The 26,478-nt window shown below is 33.9% G+C and overlaps 1 protein-coding gene and 1 pseudogene across 1 annotated transcript; both read right to left on the reverse strand.

The window, feature by feature from the left end:
* Positions 1-174: 174 nt before the first annotated feature.
* LOC132751769 (sodium- and chloride-dependent glycine transporter 1-like) lies at positions 175-18,410 on the reverse strand (annotated as a pseudogene).
* A 794-nt stretch (positions 18,411-19,204) lies between these two features.
* Positions 19,205-21,430, reverse strand: LOC132751768 (uncharacterized). Its single transcript, XM_060742008.1, has 2 exons — positions 21,413-21,430; positions 19,205-20,200 (listed from the first exon to the last, which is right to left on the reverse strand). The coding sequence occupies exons 1-2, from the start codon at positions 21,428-21,430 to the stop codon at positions 19,205-19,207; spliced, it is 1,014 nt and encodes a 337-aa protein (XP_060597991.1).
* Between the last annotated feature and the right edge of the window lie 5,048 nt (positions 21,431-26,478).

Raw genomic sequence — 26,478 nt, forward strand, 5'->3', positions numbered from 1 at the left:
GTTGTGTCATTTATGTGGAGATGTTGGCCAGCAACTTGAGGGAAAAACAAGTTTGTAGCGGTACCAAATAAAAAGAAACGTTCATTAGGAGTAATGATCGGAGTATTGTTAATTGATTTAATGCTCTATACTCAACATTAAAAGCCTATTTACCAAATGCAAAGAAATAAAAGCTTTATTTTCATGTTTATTCATAATCTCTACTTTTTTTTTAAAAAAATAAGAAAATAAAATAAAAGATAAAACAAAATTAACATAAAATCTGTTGATATAAACAATTTAGTTATGTGTTATATTAATAAACCTTAAACATTTAAAATGTATTGATATGTAAGATATAAACATACAATATCAGTAAAAACGCTGATCAGCTTTAGGCCTTCTACAGCGATGAACATAGCATTGATTTCAAAGAAAGTGATGTTACATAATTGAACGACGCCCGCCGGAAAAAAAACATATAAAAACTATAATTTTAAAAGAATATGTATTATTAAAGTCTTGTATAAAAATACAATTATGTGCATCATAGTAAACCCATTTAAGATCCAAACTCTGACATGTGTAACGCATATTACAAATACTATGTTCAATATTTGCATAATAACAATATAAGAATAGTCCGTACTATACGAGTTATCTATATAAGTTTGCTATAATGCTTTGCACAAAAAAGTAAGAATGTATATTCCTCAAAGGACTTTCCAAAGTATTGTTAAAATCAAACATGCCTTTTTATTATAAAAATAATTTTTATGAAAAATAACTCGCATGTTAATAAAACTTGAATAGGAGCGTTTTCAATACATTACATACATAACTGGATTATAAATGAGAAATGAAAGAAAACGCACGAGACTTGGTGATATTGAACAATATCAAGTGAGGCAAACTGTTAACAAACATACACCATATTCTACACTTTGTTTGTTCTTTAAGACTTCATACTTTCATGAGTACGCCAATGTGTTAGTGTTTATATTATATCATTAAATAAAATTATGATTACCAGGGTTTTATTTTTGCAATCCTGCCGACCGCCTCCCTGACAAAATATTAAAATTAGGGTCGGCTGGTTATCACCTTTGTTCTTCTATACAGTGTATCTGCAATATGAAACGGATTGCTGCAGCTTAAAGGATAATCTTGAAGTTGAATACGAGTACTCTTCAAAAGCTTTCACTAAACCTATGCCATTCTATCACGTGTCATGTTTACGTGTACTGTTCACGTGCCATTTATACGTGTGATTTTTAATGGCAAATTCTATGTGATATTCACATTTCCTTCTAAATATAGAACTATGATATAGGACAGATATATCAAACTGTAGATTCCACTGTTATGCGAGACTGTTTAGATTTCTGTGACCCTAGTGAATAATTCGTACTATGTGTGGCTGATAAATTCCCAAAAGATCTGTTGAATGACGGCATTGAAACTTTACTACTCGCTATTGTTGATATACTTTGTGAACGCTGAAATACAAAAATACAAAACAAGCATTATTATTCAAAAATCGTGTGCTTATTTATTTTTTGTTTTTGTTTCAGAAATAATCTTAATAACAAAAGTATTATTTTTTCCTTTCTTAAAAAAAATAGGATGACGAGGAAATGAATCGGTGGTAGCACTTAGATGAAGTTTAGTTTCAACAGAAGTTTTTAAAAAAAAAATCGACTTATTTAGGAGAAACAGTCGTGTCAATGACTTGCGTCAAACGTTGTTAGTAAAAGTACAACACTAGGCCAAATTTTACAACAAATGTTGATAGTTATATATATTATGGATTTAGATTTATAACTTACATTTAAATCCGAGAGTTTTGAAAATCCTCTTGTCGTCTGCTTCTCCTCATACGGGTCCTCAACGAACCCCTTCACGTGTTGTATTAAACGACGATGTTTAACAAGATACGGTCCCCATTCCCTGGTTGGGGTAATCAATAGTCGAAATTTCTATAATAAATAACAATTTTCATAAATGTGTGTTCAAATTTCTAAAATATAGTTCTATCATTTATAAAATAAATGTATGAAACAATACGTGAAATTCGCGTTTATAGTATAATTTTTTCAGCTAACCTACAAAAATCAGCAAACTTTAGCAATATTTCATCTGAGCATGACTATACTAGATGTCGCTTTTCTATGCTAAACATCTTCATAAATAATTCCTGATTTGCAAGTGTTAATATACTATTTATTTACATATCAGATGATAAATTCGGCAAATAAAACAATCTGCTTATTTTCATAAAAAGTGAAATTAAAATTGTTTTGACACAGTGGCATTTTTAGAAACTGAAATGAAATTACAAAAATTATCTTACTCCAAGGGGGCTATCTGTGTCATCCTCGGTAGCGAGTTTGTAAAAGAAGACAATAAATATAGGTGAGATGACAAGACATGCCAGGAACCAGCCTATACCATCAGCCCAGCCGGGAAACACGTAATCACCATACGTCGATGACTCATAGTCGACAAACGTGAACACAAAAATAAACTGAAAAATATATGCAAAAACATTTTGCCTTGATGATAATCTTTGACAGTCTCTTCGAGGTCTGTCTCAAATCACATGATTTTCATTGGTCAGTGCATATTCTGGGCTTGTTTCTAACCAATCAAATACCTGAGATCTGAGTTTTCAGATAAAGTAATTTTTTTATAACCTCTGACCAAAATTGCAGATTTCTGCTGGTTAGTGCTTTATACATCTTTAAAACACATAACAAAGCCGTTTTACTTTAAGTCAGCGTCTGTTATTTTTTAAAAATTCTTTATAATACAAATTTAATATTTGAAGCGTTCATTTTTTTCAAAGGAAATACATGTAATGTTAAATACGAGCACATATACATATGTTGTGACTTTAGAATACACAACATAGCATTGATGATCCCTGAACATTTATGAATGAGTGTGTTGCCGGTTAAAGCAGAAAATTGTCAATATTCTCTATAGATACATGTATATCCTGGACAGTCAATTTGTTTAATTGTATTCTCAAACTCTTAAAATAATTGTAAAGAGTGTACGCTGTGATAAATTTCAAAACATCTTGAACGGGAAACATCTGGCAACGTCTGTACTTTCGTAGACTACTAGTATAGTTTGAATGGTCATTAAACTCATGAACTTTATTTCATAGGCCATTATATTCATGATGTCTATATACATTAGCCATTAAATTTGTATTTTATTTAATTTGTTTCATATTTCTATAAACAAATATCTTGCATTTAAATTTTAGGACGCCAGCAAAGATTGAACAAAGAAACAAGATTTCACAATTTCATACTTACTAGAACAGCTAAGGGGCTAATAGCATACCAACATATCTTGAAGTAAATATTCTGTGGAAATCCTAACATCACTTCCAAATCATTACAGAATCTAGTTACACCTGCAAATGTCAGAATACTTTTGGTTTTATAGAAAATTGAAACAATAATAATGACGCGTAATATATCGCGTGCATCAAGCAGACGCCATATGTCCTGAATTTCTCAAACGAAACTATCCATAATCAATTTCTGATATATCAATATTAGAATTTAAGATAAGTCAGCCAATAGTATAAAGTCTGGCCAGATTGCTAAAAAAACGAGAATGCTGACATGTCTATATACTGATGACTAAAGCTTATCACTTCCGGGTTATGCAGAGTAAGGGTAAACTTAATGCTAAAATTTAGACGAAAATTGTTAAAGTGACATTATGCTCATATTTTCATCGTCAAGTTGAACTAAATTGACAACATATTTCAAAAGATTGAGTGTTATCATGGTGATTGACCAACAGTTGATATTGGAAAACGTTTTGGATAGAATATATATCCTGCCTTAAATATAAAAAGACTGCCCCACTATTGTTATAAATTGACCGTTTCAGGTTAATTCTGTTAGTTCTGATAGTAGATAATGTTTTGGGGGCCACGTGTGTAATTTATCGTTCATGCGAAGTAAATTATAAAATTGAAAGGAATTCTGACAAAATGTTAACTTGTTCTGACAGTCAGTCAGTCAGTAGTTTAAGCTTAATGAGGGTCCATCCGCCCGCGAGGGCACAAAATGCAGCTTGCGCTGTCGAGTACGGACCCCGGACATGTCACCAGTCATGTCCTTAAAGAGTTAATTTTGAAGCACAAAATGGTGATAATTTACCTCCATGCAATTTCCACGGAGTATTAGCCAAAGATATGAATTTTGAGCCAAAAGTAGGTCACTGTACGACGGTCAATGAGAATCTAAATGTACAGTAACCTGTGACAATAGGAAAGGTGTTTAGCCCTGAAAAGGGCTGTTTGTGCCAGCTATAGACCTGCCTTTCAAGCCGTCTAACCGTGCTAGGGGCTCACGCACCCTAGAACACCATCCTCGTCGACCCAAGCGCCTACTTTGTAGGGCCACTCCCCTCGGCATTAGTCAGGACATCGGCAGCTGGTCCGCAGTTGATGACGAAGTAACGATCCCGTTGTTACAGCCTACGGGAGGCTTCTATTTAGTTGAGTTGTTTGCTACCAGCCAAGCTGTAAATCTTCTGATGCTCTGTGCCTTCTCAGCGACGTGCACGCTCCGAGGGGAAGTGAGAAGCTTGTTCTGACAGTTACCTGTTTACTCACTATATACCTTTGTATGGGCATAATGTCACTTTAAGATATTTGAGCATTTCAGTCCATACAGATATGACAAAGACATTATTTTTTCCCCGATTTACATCAAGGCCAGGTTGTACCCGGGTATTCCGTTTGCGAGTTTTAATCATTAAACAAAACACAAAATAGGCATGTTTAATGCTAAGCAAAATCATAAAATAAGACTCGCTAAAATGAAAATAAAACAACCTTGGTCCGATAATAAAGATATGGTTTCAAATTAAAATGTAATGAAAGGAAGACCTTTTTTATTTCTACATTAAATAATAAGTCTATAGTAAGTATATATGTATTTCAGTTACTTCCCTTTGTCTGATTATATTTGTGTGTACGATATACAATAAATGCTGCTGAAGAAGGCCGAAACGCCGAATGCTACGGCAAATACAAACTAGCGTTTATAATTATATACATCAAATAGAGATTTTGTTTATAGAATTTAGATTAATTTAGATTATTTTATTATATAAAGTATATATAAATTTTTCTAAACATTTCTAAACTAATGTGTTACCGTAGCAATACGCTATTGCCATGTTCTCCGCAAAGCCAATGATGAGCAGCGTCCATCCACCGACAAAGTTGTCTAGGATTTGTAAAAGGTACATTCCACCCTGGTTTATAAAAAGGAATATGCCATAGTACTATTTTGATATGAGTATATTCAATCTACAAATAATTCTATTACGTACATTTCGTGAAATACATAGTATATACTCGTGGTATCTAAATATTGTTGAAATTCGCAAAACAGAAACTAATAATTATCAAAATAGAAATTGGCAATAATTATACCTCAATTATAAAACTATTTTTAATTATAAAACTATTTTCTAATTTCACTTTTCAGAAAATTACCTAAACAAAGAATTATAATAAAATGAAATGAAAAGACTTAAACCTGTATAATTATTTTACAAAGTCCAACAAAATATCACAATTAGTTATTTCCAATCTGTTCAATTCACTAAACCACAAGAAAATATATTCTTTGTGGTAATTACGTTTTGTAATAAATGCATTTCACCTCACAAGAATACTACACAGAATATCATCTTACCGAACATGTTAGTGGTAGACCTAGAAGAAAAAATATGGCGCAAATAACTAAAATAACAAATGTTTTAAACTGTCGTAGAATGGGCACTTGGTCCATGCATCCCGTCAACACGGTTTCTACCATAGCAAACTGTAAATTAAAAAAGCTGAGTGTTAAAATAAATAACTTTCAAATATAATCAAAACTTGCACTTTCTTGCAGTATGTAATGAACTTGTTTTCGAGTTGCTAATATTTTAAAATTTAGAAGCAAAAAGTATACAGTCAAACCAGAGTGCACGAAAAAGCTGGATAACGAAATCATATAAGACACTGTTAATGCTAAGTTGATAAAAGTAGACCTCCTTCACTTGAATAGTACCAACACATCTCATTACCATGATAAAATGTTGAATTCTGCTAAAGCCGGTGCTAGGGGGCGTGGGCGGTAACTTGTACTTTCCATTACCGTCTATGAACAGGCTCTTTCAAACCGAGCCTGCAACATTTTCAGTTTTGTCGTTTTGCGCGTTCTTTAGGAATTCTTTATTTCTTTCTATTTTAGTCTTTAATGTATAAAGTAAATCTGATACACAGAGGTTTAACCTCATTACACGAACCAGAAAGGGCAAGAATGAATAGCGGCATATTTTATCAAAATATTATAAACTTGCCATCAGTAGCTAAAATATGATTTTAAGATTTACCTGGCTGTCGAGTCCTAGTGTTATAAGCATAAAGAAGAACAGAATAGACCAAAATGGCGGTGCTGGTAAATTAGTTACAGCTTCAGGATAAACGACAAACGCCAATCCAGCCCCTGCAATAATAAATGTAACACCCATTTATAAACATTTAATGATCACACCCATTTATAAACATTTAATGATCACACAATTAGCTTTTCAGAAATTCTGTTGAGAAGATTGTATTTTGTTGTAAGATAAACACAAATCCTTTGATTATAAAGGGACTCCACTGAAGCATTTGACATGAAGAATATGGAATTTTTTTTCAAGCTAAGTGTACCATGTGATATAGGTCTGGCCCAATAACTTGTGTCGCTCTGTCCGTTTTTCTAGAATAATCATTTTAATTATGCAAAATGCCCCTTAGATTCTCTAAATAATAAAAAAAAATCGTATAAACGTTTTAGCTCAAGGATTTTTTTTTAATTTAGTATTGATAATTCAATTTCTTAAACTATTTTTTGAACATTTTTTTCTGTTCTAAATGTTTTTTACCATGAAGATGTTTTTTTATCTGTACAAGACTTTGTGAGGACAATTTAAGACTTTGTGAGGACAATTTAAGTTGAATTAATAATATTAAATATACATGTTAAGTTATATCAAGTTGTGTATATTGAAGATTGTGTGATATACTATGTGCAGACTTTGCGGTTTTTGGAACAGATCACAACAGGTTTAACACAATGCGGATTCCAAAACTTAATAAATTTGCAAAATATCAGTAAAACACTTGCCATCTTGCGCTACTTTGTCTACTGTGGTACCCTGTTTTCCCGCCATAAAACCTAGGTACGAAAATATCACAAATCCGGCAAATATACATGTGAAGAAATCCCCTAGACATACTATCACTGTATCCCTGAAAATAGATCAAAATGTTTACAGTATATTTTGGTCTATATTTGTTCAGTTAATCTGATCATAACTAAACTGTTTCCTATATACTGATTATTGGTTAACATTATCTTTTAAATCACTTGCAATGTTGTTGTTTTTTTATATCTGTTCGACAAGAAGAAACAATATACATGTAATACCTTTTTAATTATATACGTTAGAAGAATTTTTAGACATACGTGCAGCATAAAAAAACATATAAGTTACGTCAACGTTATTAATTTGCCCTGAACCTTTGAATAACCTTTGGCAAACTTACATATTTGGTTGGGAAACAAATGAAAAATTGTTAAGTTGTACAGTATAGTTGAAATACAAAATCGTTTTGACATACTTTAGTATATTGTTGTGGAATCTATTATAACTTGATAAGGTGACCAGCCCGCCGCCAGCTATTGACATTGAGAAAAATATTTGGACAGCAGCGTCCTTCCATACCTGCAAGAAAGAAAATAATAATGATGATAACGATGATAACGACGATGGTGATAACGACGACGATGATGATAACGATGATAAAAACGACGATGATGATAACGATGATAATGACCACATTGATAATAATGATAACGACGACGACAACGACGATGATGATCATGATGATGATGATAACGTCGACGATGATGATGATGATAACGACGACGACGATGATGACAATGTTAACGACGACGACAATGATGATGTGAAGGTATATATTAAGAAATCGAAAACAATTTCAAATATACAAACTTGTCTTGAAAAACAATGTATAATGTAGGTAAACGTAGTATATAAAACTGTAACGTTGTTTTTGATTGGTTAATCGTGACATAAATGTCCTGTTAATAAAAATTTGTTTAACTTCTCACAAAAGAAAGGAAGTCTGCCTTAATATATATTTCTTATAAAGATGTTTGGCATATCATATGGCCGCTTAAAATGGTCTCTTTCTCTATAACCATCACCTAGCAGTTAGGGTCATATAACTTTACAGCCATTTAATTTCATAACCAATAATATACGCATATAATGAAAACTCAACTGTAATTTCAGAACTAAAAAGAGTAAACAATCCTTTTTAATCATATACATTTTTAGACAGACAGACATGACAGGTTTACTGTTGAGTCACAGTAATTAATAACCCCCATTATGTGTAATTTTACATAGAGAAAACTATACGGAAGTAATTATAGTAAACTCTGACTAACATAGAAAATTGCGACAAAATTTTTTAGATTATACTTCAGATATAATAAGGTAACTTACACAGATCTCAAAACTAAACGCTGATATGATGTAAACAATGAATTAACTTTTGTTCACAAACGAAAAGATTAAGAATATTTCTATTAAATATCTTGTAAAAAAACATCAGCAAAAAAGACCTACATGTAGCAACACAATATAGAGGCTTAAGTTGAAATTTTATGAAATAATGTAATTAAAAAATACTCCAGAAAAGTAAGTAAAATTCAATAAAACACAATATCACACAATGTTTCTATATGTCGCTGATGATCACGGAATATAAGGAACATTACCCGAGCGTCCAGCAGCCGTTCCCATTTTGGCACAATGAAGTATTTGATGCCCTCACCAGCGTTGTCCAGCGTAACACCTCGGAAGAACAATATAAGTAGCACCACGTAGGGAAATATTGCCGTGAAATATACCACCTAAAACATTCATAATACTACATTATGTTTGATGAATTACAATCCAACATGCAGTAACTAATGCAGGCATAAAATAAATAAAATAAGGCCTGACGACAACGACAACAACGACAAAGAAAAGCCCTACATTAAACAGAGAGTTATGCTAATGACAAGATTCTGTATTTTGTCTCAGATCATGTCTTTATTCATATTTTTACTTGAGATAAAAAGTATCAAATTCAGCTTAATGATTATTTGTCGTCGAACGTAAAATCTAGAATTATTTAAGTATAATTTTAATAACTTTTCAATCATTTTTCAGAGAATACGTCAAATTGCCATGTAAGGTTAAAAGTTACAATGATTAATAAATGACTAATAAAAGAGTGTGTAAACATTACCTTGCCTGTACACTTATAAGTGAGTTTATGTACATTACCTTGCCTGAAGACTTATGAGTGAGTTTATGTACATTACCTTGCCTGAAGACTTATGAGTGAGTTTATGTACATTACCTTGCCTGTAGACTTATGAGTGAGTACGTATACATTACCTTGCCTGTAGACTAATAAGTGAGTATATATACATTACCTTGCCTGTAGACTAATAAGTGAGTAAATATACATTACCTTGCCTGTAGACTAATAAGTGAGTATATATAAATTACATTGCCTGTAGACTTATGAGTGAGTACGTATACATTACCTTGCCTGTAGACTAATAAGTGAGTATATATACATTACCTTGCCTGTAGACTAATAAGTGAGTATATATACATTACCTTGCCTGTAGACTAATAAGTGAGTATATATACATTACCTTGCCTGTAGACTTATAAGTGAGTATATATACATTACCTTGCCTGTAGACTAATAAGTGAGTATATATACATTACCTTGCTGTAGACTAATAAGTGAGTAAATATACATTACCTTGCCTGTAGACTTATGAGTGAGTACGTATACATTACCTTGCCTGTAGACTAATAAGTGAGTACGTATACATTACCTGGCCTGTAGACTTATGAGTGAGTATATTATATAAATTACCTTGCCTGTAGACTTATGAGTGAGTACGTATACATTGCCTTGCCTGTAGACTTATGAGTGAGTTTATGTAAATTACCTTGCCTGTATACTTATAAGTGAGTATGTAAACATTGCCTTGCCTGTAGACTAATAAGTGAGTATGTAAACATTGCCTTGCCTGTAGACTAATAAGTAAGTATGTAAACATTGCCTTGCCTGTAGACTAATAAGTAAGTATGTAAACATTGCCTTGCCTGTAGACTAATAAGTAAGTATGTAAACATTGCCTTGCCTGTAGACTAATAAGTAAGTATGTAAACATTGCCTTGCCTTTAGAACTAATAAGTAAGTATGTAAACATTACCTTGCCTGTAGACTAATAAGTAAGTATGTAAACATTACCTTGCCTGTAGACTAATACGCGAGTACGTAAACATTGCCTTGCCTGTAGACTAATAAGTAAGTATGTAAACATTGCCTTGCCTGTAGACTAATAAGTAAGTATGTAAACATTGCCTTGCCTGTAGACTAATAAGTAAGTATGTAAACATTGCCTTGCCTGTAGACTAATACGCGAGTATGTAAACATTGCCTTGCCTGTAGACTTATACGTGAGTATGTAAACATTGCCTTGCCTGTAGACTTATAAAAGAGTATGTATACATTACCTTGCCTGTAGACTTATGAGTGAGTAATATATACATTACCTTGCCTGTAGACTTATGAGTGAGTAATATATACATTGCCTTGCCTGTAGACTTATGAGTGAGTATATATACATTACCTTGCCTGTATATTTATAAGTGAGTAAATATACATTACCTTGCCTGTAGACTAATACGCGAGTATGTAAACATTGCCTTGCCTGTAGACTAATAAGTAAGTATGTAAACATTGCCTTGCCTGTAGACTAATAAGTAAGTATGTAAACATTACCTTGCCTGTAGACTAATAAGTAAGTATGTAAACATTGCCTTGCCTGTAGACTAATAAGTAAGTATGTAAACATTGCCTTGCCTGTAGACTAATAAGTAAGTATGTAAACATTGCCTTGCTGTAGACTAATAAGTAAGTATGTAAACATTGCCTTGCCTGTAGACTAATAAGTAAGTATGTAAACATTGCCTTGCCTGTAGACTAATAAGTAAGTATGTAAACATTGCCTTGCCTGTAGACTAATAAGTAAGTATGTAAACATTGCCTTGCCTGTAGACTAATAAGTAAGTATGTAAACATTGCCTTGCCTGTAGACTAATAAGTAAGTATGTAAACATTACCTTGCCTGTAGACTAATAAGTAAGTATGTAAACATTGCCTTGCTTGTAGACTAATAAGTAAGTATGTAAACATTGCCTTGCCTGTAGACTAATAAGTAAGTATGTAAACATTGCCTTGCCTGTAGACTAATAAGTGAGTATGTAAACATTACCTTGCCTGTAGACTAATAAGTGAGTAAATATACATTACCTTGCCTGTAGACTAATACGCGAGTATGTAAACATTGCCTTGCCTGTAGACTAATAAGTAAGTATGTAAACATTGCCTTGCCTGTAGACTAATAAGTAAGTATGTAAACATTATCTTGCCTGTAGACTAATAAGTGAGTAAATATACATTACCTTGCCTGTAGACTAATACGCGAGTATGTAAACATTGCCTTGCCTGTAGACTAATAAGTAAGTATGTAAACATTGCCTTGCCTGTAGACTAATAAGTAAGTATGTAAACATTGCCTTGCCTGTAGACTAATAAGTAAGTATGTAAACATTACCTTGCCTGTAGACTAATAAGTAAGTAATATATACATAACCTTGCTTGTAGACTTATAAGTGAGTATATATACATTACCTTGCCTGTAGACTTGATGCCTTTGATAAGACAGAAGAAGACAATGATCCATGCCAGCATTAGACACAGAACCAGGTACCAGTGAGGCTGTCCAAACTCATCTATACCTGGACTCAGTTGTAGTGATACCTCGCTGAAATACAAGACAATTAATCCTTAACCTCATGGATTTCTGTGATGGATTTGCTTAGTTTTAGATTTAAAACATTCCATACAAAGTTAAGGAGAATTGCAGTATCAAAATACTAAAATAAAACCGGAGCTACAAAATGGACAGAGCCTGGCAGACTCACTGATGTGCAGACAGGCAAGTGTCTATGCTGGTGGCAAAGACTTATTAATGTACAAAAATGCATCGTCGGATACCCGCGGCCGAACCATTAACATTTATGCAAGTTATGTAACATGTTTATCAATCGTGGGTATCCGACGATGCAAAGAATGAAAACATTTGTAAACCTATAACATTCATTTTAAAAGAGCTTAAGTCCCATATATATGAAGGACAATTTCCTTCTTTAAAAAGGGTCAATATGTGTTTTAACTAATGTTTAGATAATATATTCAGAACATTTTAGGCGCTTATCACCTGAAGAAAGTAGTGCTGCCTGTGAAATAATCTGTCAATAAAAAGCAAAATTTCAACAAAATTGGTATTTTGACTCCGATATAAAATACTAAATCATATTTGTCCAAAAAGCAAAAGGAAGTTCATTTGTATGGCCAATGAGTAACTTTTTGGAACCATATATAAAAGACAAATGCGAAATAAAAATAAATGGGCTTAAATGGTCCTTTAAATGAAAGAAAATCCACTCGAAGGGGAAAATTAATTTGAAATACAAAATCATGAATTTGTTCGTACTCAGCAAATCGTGTATTTTTAAACCTGGTACTTTCATGTATTTCAATAAAAAAGCAAATGAAGGTTTCTGTAAATAAAAACACTGATCTTTAAATGAGGAAGGAAATTCTTAAATCGTATAATGACACTTCCTACAATGAAACACTGTAATTATAACTTATGTCTAAAGTTGTTATTGACACAAAAACATCCCATAATGGCTTACTTGAAATACTCCTCAGCAGGCGACACTCGTTTCAGTCCTGTCTCCTCCTCAAACAACGTGTCGTTCCAGACACCGGTCATTTCGTCATCAACAAAGCACGTGCCGTTATTGTACCTGACGCCGTCATCGCATGTTGTCAATGGCAATTTCTGGGAACAGTCTGAAAAAAACAACAAACGTAACATTAAAATTGTGTAAGCCGTTTATTATTTGACCTGTATCTAACGAATTCGGTCTAACTAAATTCATTTAAGCAGAATGATTTAATTCAATCGTCTAGCTTAACAGAAATAAAAACTCCGTACCAGTCTGCTATACGATGGCGTTGTTTAATGGCGTCATTCCGCTGTCATATCTTCAATAAGACCAATTTCATTATAGACGCGGCTTATAATTATTTGTAACTCAAACTGTTAAGAGTTCAAAGCAAAACTGTGTGTGTTTCCATGCATATTTAAATAGATAAGCAACAAATGTGCACATTTCGCTCTTGGCATGTAATTTAAAGTGATACAATAATTTGAAAATGTTTGTTCACAAAACAACAATAACTGGCAGGTATATAGGGTCGACTCACATTGGCTATTCCATCTGTTGCCGCAATCTGTCCACGGTAGTGTGCTTGTGAAAGATGCAAACATGTAATAAATGGACCAGGCTAGAATCATGTTATAATACATAGCTGTCATGGCGGACACGAGTACCATGGATATCCCAACACCTGTACAATAAAAAGTTGATAAATACATGTATAATAAAATAATATAAAATGTTTTATTCACTCTTATTGATTTTAACATACTTGAAGATATATCTAATTATTCAAGGTAGTTCGTTTCTGATTTTTGAAGGTTGAAGATTTCTGAAGGTTCGAATTTCTTGCAAGACCTTTTAATCTTTATATGTTAAACGCCAAGAATCTATTATGCCAGCCTATGGACGGTTAATGGATATTTTGACGTCTATACTAAATACCTTCATAAATGCACGGAAGGGCATTGAAAAGGCTGGAAAGCCGCGGCATGGCTTTTACATAAAACATAAGAACGTGTATATTTCTAGAAACAGAGACTGAAAATTGCAATTAGGCTTCACAAATTTCCAGTATTGACTAAAGTTATAGGAAATCTGTAGTGGATTCAGGGTCTTTCTAATTTATTGATGAGACCCTGATTAATTCAAATGAAAATTGACACTGTATAAAATTAAGTCTATAAAGTAAGACATTAACACTTTAGAAATTCGTCCCCTCATTTGTTTACATTTATTCCTAAGATATAGTAAGTCTTTTTTGTACCTTTCTTTTGCTTAAATACATAATATCTTAATGTGTTATACCCCAAAACATAATGTTTGCTCATTAACGATACTCTATTAAAATGTGTGTAACAGAGAAAAACAAGAACCAGCAACTTAGCTCTATCGGTGTGCCGTTAGCTAAGACTGAGTGAAACTGCAATAGAACCTCGACCCATAGAAGCCTAGAAATATGTTACGCCCACTCATACACAATCATTATGCAAACGGTATAAGAAACGCCCCGCCTCCATTTCTAAAATATATGGAAAAGAAATTCAGTTAAGTCTTTAAAGCTTTAAAAGACAGTAAAGAAAATTAATACTACAGTGGATTTTCAAACATGATGTCACAACCATTAGAGAACAACGATGTTCTATACGTTTTGGGTGAAAATAAACGAAAAAAAATCTTCAGCAGTATGTTAATCCCTTACGATAGTTGTTCATGTATTTTGTCAGTGTTAAATAAATGTATGACATTAATGCCTTTAATCTATTTGAGGCAAGAATACATGAAAATTAAAAGTTGTTCCAATTAGAGATTCGCAATAACTTTGTCAGCTGTTGTCAAATAATACTTTTTCAATAGATATTCTAAAATGTTTGAAAAATCATATATTAGTAATTCTGTGAGACAAAACTCACCTGTAACAAAGATATGGAAATCTCCAAACGTTACCAAGACCTACAGCGTAACCTAGCAACGATAACAGGAAGTCAAATCGACCGTCCCAGTTACCGCGTTCCTCATTTTCATCTACACCATATAACTGCTTCCGGCTGTCGTCAGTCTGAGTAGTTGCTAGTGTTGCCTGAAAAAATTGATATGTTTGTATATTATAGAATGACAATTATCTATTTTGTTATGTTGACGTATAAATTTTGGCAAAACAGATAGGGTAGAAATTTATATATGTATTTAATAATTGTAAGGTGATAGAAACAATGTATGAATTAGAACGAGTTAGTTTGCAAAATGCTCATAGTATTTAATTTGTGAATCCCGGGTATCTTTGTTTTATAGAAGATGTATTTTAAGAAATATAATGTCTTGCCGCCATAAATAATGAAGAAAAGCTATTCTAAACATGGTTTAATCACAGGCACGAGTATCGGACCTGGGAAGAAAAAATATGACCAGATTGATAAAAAAATCTGTGTTCATCTTAAAAATGTCAAAAAAAAAAATGTAAATAATGACCCCCTTTAAAAATATACTATAAGTTAAGAGAAGGCCGGAAACTCCAGATTCGAGCCTACGAGCAAGGGATTCATTTCCCGGGCCGTTGTGAAAACAATTGGCCAGATAATTAAATAAAACTTTTATCACTATTTCACGTTTATATTAAGCTTCAAAATGAGACCAATCCCAAGTCTCTAGCCCTTCCCGTACATGAAATATCTATCAGGAAACGAGCGAATTCGTGCTAAAAATCCTTGGTAGACAGAATTGCGGCACAACAATTCGGTATGTAAACATAGACTAATACATGTATGTCAGTTGAGTACGGGTCAAAATCACTTGAATTTACTAAATAATATTACTAAATACATAAAGTTGGACCACTCACAACCGTCAGTAGCATCTGATACACACGAGATTCGAGTTTCAAACATTTACACGGTCTTTCAATCGCTTTCTACGCCATTAGGCATCCTTGTGTGAAACGTTGCGGTTTTCGTTGCTATTGTCCAATCAGAAGACTCGTTACAAAATATCGAACAGCTGATTGACAATGGCGTAGAAAGGAATCTAAAGACCGTGGAAAGGTTTGAAATTCGAATTTTGCGTGTATCAGATGTTACTGACGGTTGTGAGTGGTCCAACTTAATGTATTTAGTAATATTATTTAGTAAATTCAAGTGATTTTGACCCGTACTCAGCTGACAAACATGTATTAGTCTATGTTTACGTACCGAATCGTTGTGCCGCAATTCTGTCTACCAAGGATTTTTAGCACGAATTCGCTCGTTTCCTGATAGATATTTCATGAACGGGAAGGGCTAGAGACTTGGGGTTGGTCTCATTTTGAAGCTTAATATAAACGTGAAATAGTGATAAAAGTTTTATTTAATTATCTGGCCAATTGTTTTCACAACGGCCCGGGAAATGAATCCCTTGCTAGTAGGCTCGAATCTGGAGTTTCCGGCCTTCTCTTAACTTATAGTATATTTTTAAAGGGGGTCATTATTTACATTTTTTTTTGGACATTTTTAAGATGAACACAGGTTTTTTTATCAATCTGGTCATATTTTTTCTTCCCAGGTCCGATACTCGTGCCCGTGGGTTTAATAAATAGACGGACAAAAATAACTTGTAAAAAGTAAGTTCTTACTTTTGTTTCAGTTCCAGTGTGCAGTGATATGCATTACCATAGCTAATATCCCTTGTTTAAGGGTACAAATATTACTTTGGGAAAAAAATGGTCCAAGAAAATGCATTTAAGTTTAGGGATAAAGTATTAAATCACTTGCCCACAGATCAGGTAAATCTTTACTTTAAAGGCTAATTATGCCTCAGATACATATACATTTCCGCCTCTTTAGATAGGACAAGCATGTACTAGTATTTTGCAATGTTTAAATAATGGTTTCAGAGCATGTTGGATACTTATCATGTGAAGAAAGTAACACTGAATGTGAAATAATTTGTCATAAAAGTAGAAAAATGTAAGCAAGGTAAGTATTTTATTTTCCATCAAAATACTGAATCACTATAACTGTAATAATTGCCAAAATAGCAAAAGAAGCAAAAGATGGTTCAGGTTATTGGCCAATGAGTAGATTTTTGAAAAATAAGATTTAAAACATTTTCTGGGGGCATAATGGGTCTTAAAAGAAAAAAGTTATCACTTTGGTATTTAGTATTAAAAAAGTTTAAAAATAAAGATGAATATGATATAAAGATGACTCACACGTGAAGCCGCCACTGACTGTACATAAGCGTCGTTATCATAAGGTCCGCCATAGTTGACACTGACATTGCTCATGGACACAGACCCCTGGGAATCTACCGACTCCTCGTCCTCCCTATATTCCCGAGCCTGGAACCAGCATAATAAGATACAGCTGAGGGAACCAGCATTATGAGCAAAATCAGTCATCGCCTTCTAGCATATGACAGTGATTTATCACGTATTTTCAACATTTTACAAAGTACAATCAAATAAACATTACTGGAACCGATTTGGTTTGGGCACAAACAAATTGTTGTATCAATCAAACAAACATTTTTCGCAAATCATCTTCCTTGATGTACCTCTTTCCCGAAGCAAATATACACTTGTTTGCAAAAGGTATATCTAGGATTTGGACCAATAAATATGTTCTTAAAGAAGGTAGATAGAAGTTCTGCCAAATATAATTTTGAGATCATTTTAAGGCCTTGTAACACCGCAAAACGTCCGTATGCCTTGTTTAAGGTATGTCTTTTTGTACAAGATTGTTAGTTTTTTGTTGCATAAATCTAACTCTGTCCATACAGATACAAATTTGATCGAGTAAAGATTATCATGGTAAATACAGTAAACATGCAATCTCTGGATAGGCAAGAACAAAAGGTATTTTTGTTCAAGTTTAAGGACAGATTTTAACTTCTTTATATGAGTAAATAGTGATTTTATTCATCATTTCACTGGGGAAAAATGTAAATCTCGGAAAAATGTAAATCTCTTAATGAATACACACTATTTAATAGTAAGTGTCCTTCACTGCCTTGAGGCTATACACTGTTGATCACATGGACATGAAATTTATATACCTTTATACAATACGCTTCATTGATTTTTAATATTACTAAATGTTTATGATTATTTTTGTTTTGATTGTTGTACAAATTAGTTTTACAATAACATAAAAAAGTGTACACTTACTCCGCCTTTTAATCCCGGCATGGCAAAAGTTTAAGTTAATCTTTAAAGTTAGAACGTCCTTGTAAATTCACATGCTTGTTTTCATCAAAGTCCGCACTTCAATTTCATTACATAAAATTATATACCGATTTAAAATACGCATGAACCGTAAATGGACGAAAGATGACTTTAATTACAGGTATGCACATCTACGTGTTTGTCTCGCAAACGCTTTGAAATTCAAATTTATCCTGTTAAAGGAATACAGCTGTATTGTATTACAAAAGTATTGGTTTTTCTTGTATGCTTTAAAATAACGTTACGTTGTGCTCTCTCACCCGCAAATTTTGACATACTTTTTCTAAAAGCGTGTTAAACCATAAGACCGAATGACGCATATTACGTATATTGCGCTGTTTTTTGCTACATCATTTAAAGTATCGATTTTTTTAAAGATCTCATCTTTTTATGTATTAACACTGGATAGAGAATCAAGAAAGCAAACAAATATATGAAAAATAATATTGACAACATCACATCTCTAGTCAAAATCAATTTTAATATAAAATATACTCAAAGGGAGACAATTCAAAGATACATTTTCTTAATTTAAATAATTTGGTTATCTACCCTTAACAAGAATTACATTGCACAGTGTTGCTGTATCATTTAAAAATTTCACTGTGCGTGTGTTTGCAAGCGCGTCCGCGTGCGCGTTCGTGTGCGTGTGTCATTATTTATTTTAGAATTAATATCACGAAACACTCCTTTCATGCATGTTATTTCTGCATGTTTAGTTTTGAAGCGTTATATTTTCACTATTTGTTCAAAGTTATTGATAGTAACAAAATATAAAAAAGTTGTGTATAATCACTGATTCAGTACAAAAATCGACGAACCAAGATGTCCACGTTAGGTTTCGGATACAACGCCTGATGACAGAGTTATTAACAAGATATTTGTTTTATCAGTGACAATTCTGCAGCATACAATTGTTTTTAATGAAAATCCATATCAATCACCTCGCTTTACACGTTCTAGCCCCTGGACATTTCCCTGCTTTATGTGTGTCAGCTCTGGAACATCTCCACGCTTTAAACTAACCATTTCTGGATGATCGCCTCACTTTACACGTGACAGTTCTGGAACATCTCCACGCTTTAAACTAACCATTTCTGGATGATCGCCTCGCTTTACACGTGTCAGCTCTGGAACATCTCCACGCTTTAAACTAACCATTTCTGGATGATCGCCTCGCTTTACACGTGTCAGCTCTGGAACATCTCCACGCTTTAAACTAACCATTTCTGGATGATCGCCTCGCTTTACACGTGACAGTTCTGGAACATCTCCACGCTTTAAACTAACCATTTCTGGATGATCGCCTCGCTTTACACGTGTCAGCTCTGGAACATCTCCACGCTTTAAACTAACCATTTCTGGATGATCGCCTCGCTTTACACGTGTCAGCACTGGAACATCTCCACGCTTTAAACGTACCAGTTCTGGAGGATCGCCTCGCTTTACACGTGTCAGTTCTGGAACATCTCCTCGCTTTACACGTGACAGTTCTGGAACATCTTCTCGCTTTACACGTGTCAGCTCTAGAACATCTCCTCTCTTTACGCGTGTCAGTTCTGGAACATCTCCTCGCTTTACACGTGGCAGTTCTAGAACATCTCCTCGCTTTACACGTGTCAGGCCTGGAATATCTTCACGCTTTACACGTACCAGCTTTGGAACATCTCCTCGCTTTACACGTGTCAGCTCTTGAACATCTCCACGCTTTACACGTTCTAGCCCCTGGACATCTCCCTGCTTTAGTTGTGTCATCTCCGGATTATCTCCTTGCTTTTCGCGTATCATCTCTTGAACATCACCACGCTTTACACGTGTCAGTTCTGGAACATCTCCTCGCTTTACACGTGTCAGCTCTGGAACATCTCCTCGCTTTACACGTGTCAAATGTGGAACATCGCCTCGCTTTACACGTGTAAGCTCGAGATCATTTCCTCTCTTTACACGTGACAGTTCAATAATTTTGCTTCGCAGTAAACGTGCTAAGTCTCCAGAATTATCTCGTTTTACACGTGGTCCATAGAAGGCACCTCTGTCATGCTGAAAATTTAAAAATATATTATATCAATACCGCCTGTCTTAGAAGAAACCATATTCTTAGTACATGTAGTCAAACACTCAATCAACCGATATTGGTTCAATATCAATATTGGTCTAACATTTAATTGAACGGAAAAAAAATATTCACTGTAAAGATTCATAACCCAAATACATCATATCTTTTTCAAAACGACCTGTTTAAGCTTAAGATAATTTGTCTTCTACTTCAAAGTTAGGTATCTTTATTTTGAATAAACAACAACTTTAACAACAAAAACATAATCAAAGTTATTTTTAATTGTAATTCTGTATTAGATAGAATATATACTGTCGTTAGCAGAAACAACAAAATGATTCTGATTTGTACATCACATCTTTTTCCAAAACGACGTGTTTAAGTTTAATCCCCTGACAGGATTTGAACCCACGTGACAAGCGATCCTTAAATTAATAGCCAGACGCGTTATCCGTTCGGCCATACCGACGTAACATTAAATTTTGACCCCCGTTGAATATTGGTCACGTGGTTAAAAACCTATGTGTCATTAGACGCTGTTAAATGGGAGAATCAATTTGTGATGTGTCACGAAAAATCGGGGGGGCGCCGCTGGTCACTTGTATCGTTTGTGATATGGCTCATGAGTAGAATAACCATTCTACCCAATTAGTACTGCATACGATTGACGGCTGGAGTAAGAAACACGCTACAAATATCACCACCACAAACGATGGCAAAATTTGATCCTTTGTGCAACGATTTTCGAGTTAATTAAAATTTTTATTCTACCATATGAGGTTTACAATTTGATTTGGTAGTAACAATGGGTGTCATTTTTAACGGTTTGTAGAACAATTTTTAAGTTGGATATCGTCTGTTTATATGAGACACACTGTAAAAAATAAAAAACTCCAGCAGACTTCATAAAACAGATTTCAAAAGATTTCAAGAGGCCGAGTCCGGATTCAAGCTACTCTAGGTTCAAACAAACAACATTGCCGTGATTGGCAAAATAATCTTTATGTTGGACGGGGGAAATATATACGAACGTCTAACACAAATGATTTCAGCGCCTAGCATGAGTTGGTCAGTGCATCAGTGCCTGAAAGTTTTTGTCCCGGTGGTAAGACCTCTGCATGATCCAACGTCTTTGATTTCTATCACTTGTTAATTACTGAAGGAGAAGAGTACTATTTTAAACATTTAACTCTCACGAGTGGGGACGCAATCATGTCTCAGCCATAAACTTGGTTTGTTCAATTGTCAATTTCATTGGATATTTCTAATTCGATTAGTATTAATATTAATTCTGTAATATCATTTATATTGATTTGTCTTAATCTATTATGTATGATACTATTTTCATATTTCAGAGAAAATCAAACAAACCTACTTTTGAGGGATAGATTATCTTTTAACGCGAAAAGTGCTAAAACGACTGGATTTACTATAATAAAAAAACGAACAACTACATGGTCTTAGTGTCTCATACGTATTATCCAATCTTTCATTAGTTCGTCCCATAGAATTTTTGATTATAGAGTAAGCAAGTCAAGTTACCACTATACAATTAACAATTTCAGAGCATTTAAGCCATATTCCTCTTGGTGTAAATGTCACACGTTACAAATGAAAACAATTCCGACATTGGTGAAGCCTCCATCTAAATCAATGGGTCTGGCTGGGTCGAAGAATAATCTTTTCCGCTGATTCAGGGGTCATTTTTTTTCTACTCGAGAAGTGCATAAAAAAATTGGCTAATTCATTGGCACGGCTAATGGTTGGTAATTTCTATATATAGAAAAAAGAGTATCCATGAGAATCTCAGCGGCAGCATCGGTGTCACATCGCAACCGTGCAGTGCACGTTGTCGCAACGAAGTCACGGTGTTGGAAACAGTTTCGACCTCCTGGTCACAAAGTGGTGTAAACCGTCACTCATGTCATATAAAAGAATAAGTATTGCTTGGGATCGTCGATCGCGATTTGTTATTTTAATTGAATTAATTGACTTTGTCAACTGTAAGATGTAAGCATTTTCAAAGAATACAAAATGATTAATATAATTGATTTTGCTCATAAGCTGAAAACTAAACTGGGAATTACATGATGGATTTTAGATTTTGATTAAAAATGTTATAAGGAAAACATAGGTTGTTTTCCTTTAAACTGTTGTGTCTTTATCGAGTACCATTATCATAGTTACAGTACCGCTAGGAGCATGAACCAGTTTTTAATCTAATTGATATTATACTAAACTGTTTATAATAACTGCAGTTATTTTGCATATAAGGGGGCTATGTCCGAGTGAAATTATTGTCCTATTGGGATTTTGCCCGGTTGGGATATTGTCCTAGTCGGATAATTCCGAGTGAAATATTGTCCTAATGGGATATTGTCCTGGTGGGACATTGTCCTAGTGAGATATTGTCCTGGTGGGATATTGTCCTTGTAGAATATTGTCCAGGTGGGATATTGTCCTGGTGGGATATTGTCATAGTGAGATATTGTCCTAGTAGGATATTGTCCTGGTGGGATATTGTCTAGGTGGGATATTGTCCTAGTGGGATATTGTCATAGTGGGATATTGTCCTAGTGGGATATTGTCCAGGTGGGATATTGTCCTAGTGGGATATTGTCCTGGTGGATATTGTCATAGTGGGATATTGTCCTAGTCGGATATTGTCCAGGTGGGATATTGTCCTAGTGGATATTGTCCTGGAGGGATATTGTCATAGTTGGATATTGTCCTAGTGGGATATTGTCCTAGTGGGATATTGTCATAGTGAGATATTGTCCTAGTGGGATATTGTCCTGGTGGGATATTGTCTAGGTAGGATATTGTCCTAGTGGGATATTGTCCTAGTGGGACATTGTCATAGTGAGATATTGTCCTAGTGGGATATCGTCCTGGTGGGATATTGTCATAGTGGGATATTATTCACTTAGTAGGATATTGTCCAGGTGGGATATTGTCCTAGTGGGATATTGTCGTGGTGGGATATTGTCATAGTTGGATATTGTCTAGGTGGGATATTGTCCTAGTGGGACATTGTCATAGTGAGATATTGTCCTAGTGGGATATTGTCCTGGTGGGATATTGTCTAGGTAGGATATTGTCCTAGTGGGATATTGTCCTAGTGGGATATTGTCCAGGTGGGATATTGTCCTGGAGGGATATTGTCATAGTTGGATATTGTCCTAGTGGGATATTGTCCTAGTGGGATATTGTCATAGTGAGATATTGTCCTAGTGGGATATTGTCCTGGTGGGATATTGTCTAGGGTAGGATATTGTCCTAGTGGGATATTGTCCTAGTGGGACATTGTCATAGTGAGATATTGTCCTAGTGGGATATCGTCCTGGTGGGATATTGTCATAGTGGGATATTATTCACTTAGTAGGATATTGTCCAGGTGGATATTGTCCTAGTGGGATATTGTCGTGGTGGGATATTGTCATAGTTGGATATTGTCTAGGTGGGATATTGTCCTAGTGGGACATTGTCATAGTGAGATATTGTCCTAGTGGGATATTGTCCTGGTGGGATATTGTCTAGGTAGGATATTGTCCTAGTGGGATATTGTCCTAGTGGGATATTGTCCAGGTGGGATATTGTCCTAGTGGGATATCGTCCTGGTGGGATATTGTCATAGTGGGATATTATTCACTTAGTAGGATATTGTCCTGGAGGGATATTGTCATAGTGGGATATTGTCCAGGTAGACCGTGCACAAGTAATACTCAACAATTAACAGTTGAACACATTGATGCAAGTAGTTAACAAGGAAATTCAGCAGAATTAAAATTTCAATGACCTTTAACCGATGTGCAATTTCTTTCACGTTTCTGTTAAACCATCGCAACAGCTGAATTTGGTAAAACGATGCATTTTGCACTATCACTATTATCAGGCAAATAACATACGTATGTATGTTGACATGATTCATAATCAGGGCTGCGTTTCATAGGAAGTCTATCCTTAATCCTAGTACTTATGACAAACTATAGGACTAATTTTAGACCGTTTTAAACAAATATTTTCATCTTTGGTGAAAGTTTTAGACTTTTATTTAACTCATTCTTCTGAGAAAAGTTTTATAAAAAACTTTGTCACGTGCTTTCAAACTGCAATGTTTATCACTATTCAGAAATTGAAGAGTCTTAACTTAAAGTCAGGACGTTTTCTTTGAAACGAAAGCTGTCTTAGATTTGGTCATATTTTAGACATAGGACTGTCCATGAAACACAATCCAGTAACTTATTTCAGTCTATTATTTGATAATGTAAAATACATGCATTCATGGTATTGCAATAAAGTGAATCTTTAATGATTGTGGTAAGCAAGTATGATTTTACTATGATCGATTATTTTGCTCGGCTTTTATGCACGTGCTTATTATCGTTGAAAAATGTATTTCTCAGTCTTAACGGACAACTTTTCCTGTCATTAAAAATAACTATAGTAACCATAAATTACTAAATCCAATACTGTCAGAGTTTTGAATTTATATTTTAACAGGTCTTTATTAACAAACAGTCCTATATTTGTATATGATCAAAAAGATTTTAATCGGTACAAAATATGATATTTTTCATAATTTTCGAATCATGTGAACGAATGTAGTGCACTAATTTCATTCATGTGATATGTACATTATGATAACATGTCATAGATTGTGACCTTTCCTTTGATCTTGAACAACTCGCCCTTGCAGGTATGACTCAAATGCACTGATATGATGTGATTGCAACACATTTCAAACTTTTTGTCAAAGATAGACAATTTAAGTTGACAAAACATTACGCGATGGGTATAATTTGATACATACACCTGCAGTATCCTTAAATATCCTTAAAGACACAGTATGCCTCAGGAATGAATATTGTTCCTTCTTAAGAAAGGGCAAACATGAGTTTTGTAACATTTGAACGATAGTTTTAGATATTGTTTGATGTTTACACCTGAAAAAAGTGCGCTGAAACTGAAAAAAAGTCTAAAAAATAGGGAAAAAAGTAACAAAAATAGTATTTTCTTATAACAAAATTAAAACACTATTTGTTATAAGCTAAAAAGGACAGAAGCAAAAGGGTTGTACCTGAAAAAATGGGGCCAAATTTTTACATATTAAAAAAAGTAAGGGGAATTAAAAAAAGAAAATAAAAAAAAAGATTTTGAGTAAAAGAAATAAAAGCATTTCTAGAGCATAATGGGCCTTTAAAACATGTACAATGGTACAATAATGTTCTGGATCTAACATTATCTTTTTACAAATCATCGTATTCATCTACTCATAATTCAGCATGCAAATGTGATTTTTTTAACATAAGATGCCGAAATTTTTTTTCATATTTCAATGCCAGAGATACACTTCACAAAGAAAAAACTATTTTCAAAGACCGGAGAATTCTATTCGATTAGTACTAAAAAGCTACTCTTTGGCATCCAGAACTTTCAAAATAAGTGCTTGTTCCATCCAACATGTTCAAATTAAATTAAAGAAACAAAGAAGTTTAAATAATACGTCATTTTTTCCTTCTCTACTTTTTATTTATTATAACGTTTTTGTTTTTTTTGCAATACTAACAAATGGGTATCTGTTTCACAATTCCTATGATGGATTAGTTAGTGGTAGTGTTGTGTGACACACAACAGTTAGATAGTACAGCTACTTTTTTTTCTTATATAAATTATATATAATTATAAAAGAGTATTTACTAAATATAAATCTATAGTTATGAAACTGATGTTAGACATTTAAAGGGGAGGGCCCACGATCATGTTGCAAAACTTTCTAGTCCAACCATTTTGTATATTATTGTAAAAATTGATGTGTATGTGGCGCCGTTATATGTCGCAACGCCGCTAAATGTCCCACTTACCGCTAAATGTCACACCAATACCGCTAAATGTCGCAACTGCCGCTAAATGTCGCAAAATCATTTGCCGTTAAATGTCGCAATGTTAACGTTAAATGTCGCACGAATTTCCGCTACCGTTAAATGTCGCAACACTACCGTTAAATGTCGCAAGATATAAATTCATGTTAAAATCATGATTAAAAGTAGTAGTATTTTAATTTAAAACGCTCTTATAGTTATTTTTACTGTAATTGACATTTAACAAAAAGTATCTTTGTTTTAATTGTTTTCTTTTATGAACCTAAATATCGAGGATTTGAGCTGCTATATAATGTAATATTGACGCTAGAAAGCGTATTCTAGAAAGATACAATTGAAATTCAAGTCTCAATAGATAAGTATTTTTCTTTTGTCTCCCT

The sequence above is a fragment of the Ruditapes philippinarum genome, unplaced genomic scaffold, assembly GCF_026571515.1.
Source record: "Ruditapes philippinarum isolate M1 unplaced genomic scaffold, ASM2657151v2 ctg7196_1_1_1_1, whole genome shotgun sequence".
Taxonomy (NCBI): Eukaryota; Metazoa; Mollusca; class Bivalvia; order Venerida; family Veneridae; genus Ruditapes; species Ruditapes philippinarum.